The sequence below is a fragment of the Puntigrus tetrazona genome, chromosome 14, assembly GCF_018831695.1.
Source record: "Puntigrus tetrazona isolate hp1 chromosome 14, ASM1883169v1, whole genome shotgun sequence".
Taxonomy (NCBI): Eukaryota; Metazoa; Chordata; class Actinopteri; order Cypriniformes; family Cyprinidae; genus Puntigrus; species Puntigrus tetrazona.
This window is the reverse complement of record NC_056712.1, coordinates 26,630,296-26,635,888: the sequence shown is the minus strand read 5'-3', so window position 1 is coordinate 26,635,888 and position 5,593 is coordinate 26,630,296. Positions and strand designations below refer to the sequence as shown.

General features: G+C 38.2%; 1 protein-coding gene across 1 annotated transcript in view; it reads left to right on the top strand.

Annotated features, from left to right (window-relative positions):
- Positions 1-1,100: 1,100 nt before the first annotated feature.
- LOC122357546 (DENN domain-containing protein 5A-like) overlaps positions 1,101-5,593 on the top strand; it is a gene marked incomplete at its 5' end in the record, with an annotated part of 11,694 nt that continues 7,201 nt past the window's right edge. The window contains 6 exons of the mRNA XM_043256946.1: positions 1,101-1,291; positions 1,541-1,631; positions 3,155-3,286; positions 4,500-4,652; positions 4,745-4,823; positions 5,334-5,415. Coding sequence (XP_043112881.1) covers positions 1,101-1,291; positions 1,541-1,631; positions 3,155-3,286; positions 4,500-4,652; positions 4,745-4,823; positions 5,334-5,415 — 728 coding nt within the window. The remainder of the gene's footprint in view (positions 1,292-1,540; positions 1,632-3,154; positions 3,287-4,499; positions 4,653-4,744; positions 4,824-5,333; positions 5,416-5,593) is intronic.

The following is a 5,593-nucleotide window of genomic DNA, read 5'->3' as shown; positions in this document are numbered from 1 at the left end:
AAAAAAAAATAGCTGCTGATTGTGCCCAGACGATTATAGAGAGTGACAGTTCAAGAGGGCTGCTGAGGGGCCGAGGAGACGGGGGGGAGAAAGAGAGATGTGGTTGAAGTGTCAGAAGTGGTTGAAAAATGAGGAGAGGAGCGCAGAATGAAAGAACTGAAGAGTGCGTCCTCACATGAGTCATATGAATGGAGCGCTTTCGAAAGGCTGCCAAATGCTGAAAAGAAAAGGACGGGCGCCTGGCTCTGTATTGTGTCGTCTTGGGAAGCCTGCGTGTATGCGCGCTGAATATTGTGGAGTGTGCGTCTGCTCGCTGAGCCCTCGGCACCATTGTTAGGTCAATAACCTCTTGTCACGCAGAAGGTCGCTATTGGAAGATAAATGCTGCCGTTCCGGCTTAAAAAATGTGCTTCTGAAATGGACGGCTGCCCACAGATGCCCTATAAAAGACGCCCAGCGTTAAAAAAAAAAAAAAAAAAAAAAANNGCTTGATTAAAATGCTAAGGCAAGAGATGAGTATGAAAACGAGGTTTGAATTTATTCCCATTTCTGGAAAAGAAGCCAGGAAGCTTTCTCATTCTGACTACTGACTCAGACTAATCAGTAACAGTAACAATAACAGTAGCTGTTTAGTAATAATTATTAGTGCGTTATTTTTAGTTCTTATTTTTATTTTATTAAGTCACTACTCATAGTTATACAATTATATTGTGTTTATTATTTATAATTCTAATTCTTTATTACTAAATTGTTTTTATATAAGAATCTGTTTGATGACCACAGCAATAATAAATGATATTTTCTTATTCTCATTCTTAATACAATAATACTTATTGTTTCTGCTTTGATCATTCATTCATTCATTCATTTTATTTGTTTTATTATTATTCTTATTTTTAAATTATTTTATATTTGGATTTTTTTTCCAATATTTATATTAGTTTGAAATACAAGTTCACCCGCTCAGATTTCATGACTGAGGGTCATTATTTATAAAACTGCATTCTGAAATCTAATATAAATAACCCACGCAGAGTGTATCTAATTAAGAGCAGATCTGCTCATTCATTACGGTTTACTTTCCAACATTTTTCTGTTAATGTACCTCACTCTCACTGGAGCCGTGTTTCTCCTCTCCAGCCCAGGCCATAGAGCAGAGGCTGAGAAAGATCGACCACACAGCCATCCATCCTCACCTGCTGGATATGAAGATCGGTCAGGGGAAATACCAGCAGGGCTTCTTCCCCAAACTCCAGGCTGACGTGCTCGCCTCAGGGCCTACCAACAACAAGTGAGTGGTTTTATGAGTCACGACACCGCTGTGAGAGGTTGACCGTTCGGTGTGGGCCATGTCACACTTCAGTGTCTGTATTAGTTATAAAGCGGAGAGACGGATTCTTCTGTCTTTAGTCAAACTAGACATCCGTTAACCAATGAAACGGTTAGTCTTTTGCTTGTTTTGTGTCAGAAACCGCTCTTTAAAGCTTGTATGAACGTGTGTTCATGAGATGATGTAATAAGAGAAACCCTCTGTGATCAGGTGGTCTAATCGCACGTGCTCGACTCAGCGCAGAGTGGACCGCCACAGACAGCAGAACGACCATCTTGTGCTGGACAATGACCTCAAAGAGGTAAGACTGCAGCTTTCTTCCTCCTCCGTTCTCTTTGTCTTCTCATATTGTTCTGTGTACTCCGTTTCTTTTACACTGCTGCCTTCCGAGGGTCTTATTAGTCAGATGGTAGATAAAGCCACATCGTTGGCAGAAACTCAAAGTAAATAAAGAGTAGCTTATCCAAAAATGATAATTCTTTTATTCATCCTTATGTTGTTCCAAACCCGTAAGACTTACAACAGAAGATATTTTGAAAACTGAAACTGTCGCTCTTTTGTTAACTAAAATATTTCAGTAACTGAAGTAACATATATAAATATTGGATGAATTAAGCTTAAAAAAAAGGAAGCTCATTTGTTTTTTTTTATTTTAGTTAGCTGCCGAAGCAACTATAATTACTAAACCTGAAATAAAAAAATATATATATTTATTTTTAAATTGATGACGTTGACAAAAGCACACAACAGAATTTATAATAATGTAAATTAAATCTGAGAAAGAAAATAATCCTGGTTCATAAATAATTTTAAAATTACGAAACTAAAATCACCCATATACTGTGCAAGTTGTTATTTACTGATAAATGAGCAACAACCATTATAACAGAATCTCTGAATTAATAATGGAAGAGTTTTGTGAATCCGATTGGCTGGCTGATTTTACAAAAGAATGATTTGTACAGGAATTAAATATTGCCGTGTCACAAACAAGTCAAGGGTCGGTGCGACTCGCGTCCAGAATTTGACACCGTTTTTTAGTGATGAAAATGATAATTATGATAATGAACAGTAATTCTCCATAAATGGCAGATTCTTGATGTCTGAATCACATCAGTGGTCTTCAGGGCTGTAAGTGATTTACATGAAATTTGACTTGCAAATGGTCCCTGATGAAACCCTGCCTAATGCAAAGGCCTCTTAAGGTTTTAGTGTTTTTATTTTTTGTATCATTTGTCTCCATTTTCCTTTTACTTCTGAGTTGGTCTTCTAGCTGGTCTTTCTTGCGTTCATGTGCATGCTGCTTTTTATTTCCTTTTCTATTGTTTCTTCATGGTCTCTGTGTGTGTTTGTCTGCTGTGCGGGCCGTACCACCTCACGGCAGGTGGAGGGGTGTTTGCTCCTGCAGAACTCTATGGCTTTCTGGGAGTGGGATAAGGCGCCACCCCCACCTATTAAACCGCCTAAAAAGTCCTTCTCGGCCTGCTGTCTGGTATGTGGAGGCCTGCCATTATGTGACCGACTTAAAGCATTCCTAACATTCCCTTAACAAACTCCTCCCAGATGTCAGAAGCCCTCGAAGCCCCTCCCCTCAGACGCACAGTGACCTTTGAACTCTGCCGCTCACGGTCCTGCCCCTGGATGTTCCCACACGCCGGAGTTTGAGTAGTTGAGCGCTTACCGACCCAGTCACTCAGCGATCATAAAACCCTCTGCTTTATAATCAACCCCCTGTTGTAGCCCAACTGATCTTGTTTTTCTGTAAAGAAAGCAGGGCTTATTAAACCTTTTTAAATGTCTTTGTGTCCTGGTCTGTCGGTGTAGAAGTACATGCAGGAGGCCCGTAACCTGGGGAAGAACCTGAGGCAACCCAAACTATCGGACCTCTCCCCTGCCGTCATCGCTCAGACCAACTGGAAGTTTGTGGAGGGTTTACTGAAAGAATGCAAAATGAAGGTCAGGATGAGTTTCGTATGCACAGATGGATGTATTTGTGTGTGTGTGCGCGAGTGTGTTTTAACAAGGTGAAAAATTGTTGGTTTTAAGTCGATATTGGAGAAGTATTTATTTAATTACTTATTGGCATTGAGATGAAAATTGGCATTTGAGAGGCCATTTAAATATATATGCCAATTTTAAGCTTTTCATATTCATATATAGTGTTCTTTCAAAACACTGTTGAACATTTAAGTCATTAATTTTAGCGAATCTTCAAATGAATATCCATTTTTGATTTTTTTTTTTTTTGATTTTTTTTTTTTTTTTNAATAAAAAAATAATTTTTTAATGACCAAATTTGTTGTTTATGGGCCAAGACATGAAGAAAAATTTTTTGGCAAGTCATTAATTTTAGCAAATCTTCAAATGAATATCCATTTTTGATTATTTTTATTTTAATATTACGATACCTAAATAAATTATGAAATTATTAAATATTGTTAAATAAAAAACCTAAATAATTTTTTTAGTGACAAAATTTGTTGTTTATGGGCCAAGACATGGAAAAAAAATATTTGACTTGTTATATTGACAAGAATTTTTAACACTTTTTAAGCGTTGCTTAAAGTGTGATAATTATTCATTTATTCACTTATTTTTTTTGTCCCTTAAAAGTCAAATAAATCAGTACAATTTTGAAAATTACTATGAAATTATATTACATATAAAAATGTTCTGTGCTCTCAAATATTTAATTGAATGCAAGCATGGCATCAATCTGTTGCAAGTGACTCTCAGCAGAATATTTTAGGGCACAGACATTAATAATGACTTTGTATTTAAAATTAAATGTTTTCTGTACTTTAAAATAGTTCCTCGGCTAGACATGTTTTTTTTTGTAGAGTAGAATTTAATTTAAGTCACTATTCATAACATCAGACTGTAAACTAAGTACAATGTGCATTTATTAATTTAAAAGCTTGTTGCCTATCATGCAATACCACTGGAAATCTGCTCCAGGAATCTTCATGTAATGAATTTAATATCCGTAATCATGAACCAATGGACAGATCAGACCGAATGCATTGGTCAAGAAGTGTGGGAACCGGGTTCTGAGTACAAACATAATTACTAGTCTGACCCACTCGTCTACTGCATTAAAGACCAAAGACTCAATCACAATGGAAATGTCTGGTGTGTTGTTTTTAATGTTGTATCAATGGACGTTCAGACCAAGCGCATGTTGGTGGAGAAAATGGGCAGAGAGGCTGTGGAACTGGGACACGGAGAGGCGAACATCACGGGCCTGGAGGAGAACACGCTCATAGCCAGTCTGTGTGACCTGCTGGAGAGAATATGGAGCCACGGCCTACAGGTCAAACAGGTGAGACGCAAATAAATGGAAATGCGCGTCGCGTCGTAAACACACACAACCTAACCGTGGGAATCGCTGTGTGCTGTTATCCTGCTTCGTAGGGGAAGTCTGCGCTGTGGTCTCATTTGTTGCACTACCAGACGAGAGAAGAGAAGAACGAACAGCTGTCAGAGTCTCCAGGTAAAATGCTTTCTCAAGACGGGAAACGACTCTACTCAAGTAACTGTTCGTTTCTGTAGGGCTGCGCTTGGTTGAGGTTCATCTCGCGTAACATAAATTGTCATTTGGCGCACAGTTAGATGCACTCAGTTAAGTAAAAACCAAAATGCTAAACTTTGAGACATTTTTCATATGCAATTCTATAAAAAAGCGATTAAAGCGGGATTCGATCAAGTACTTGTCATGCTTTGTGTGCTTGATACTGATCTGCAATTGTGAATGCTAACCTTTAGCATTAGCGCTTCGTATTGTGGATATATATACTTGAATTGTGTTTTAAATCTCGTTTTGCCATTCGGTTTGTATAGTTGATAGGGTTTATGTTCATGTCCGGTATGTCCAGACTGTGTTTCACCGCTTAGCAACACTTCTGTATGCTAAACATGCTAACAGTTCCTCAAGAAGGGACTTTAAAATGGTGATTTTCTTTTCTCCTAAAAGTGCTAAAACAGTTTGCTTTTTGCTCTGCAGTGTCTAATGGCCAGGAAAAGCGGAAGCCAGAGTCCAGTGTTGGTCTCCCTGCATTACGTGTATCCGTCATACAGGACATGAGGTGCGTTTATTGCCTCAGGGCAGTTAATTGTTGTATACCGTAGTGCGTATTACTTTCTTTTGGTTGTATAATTCAGTTTGATGTTTTTAAAAAAAGTGATCTGCATTGCTCGCAGCCTCTTCGACCCACATACAGCGACTTGCATTATTGCTTTAGACGCTCTGTCTTTCTTCATCAT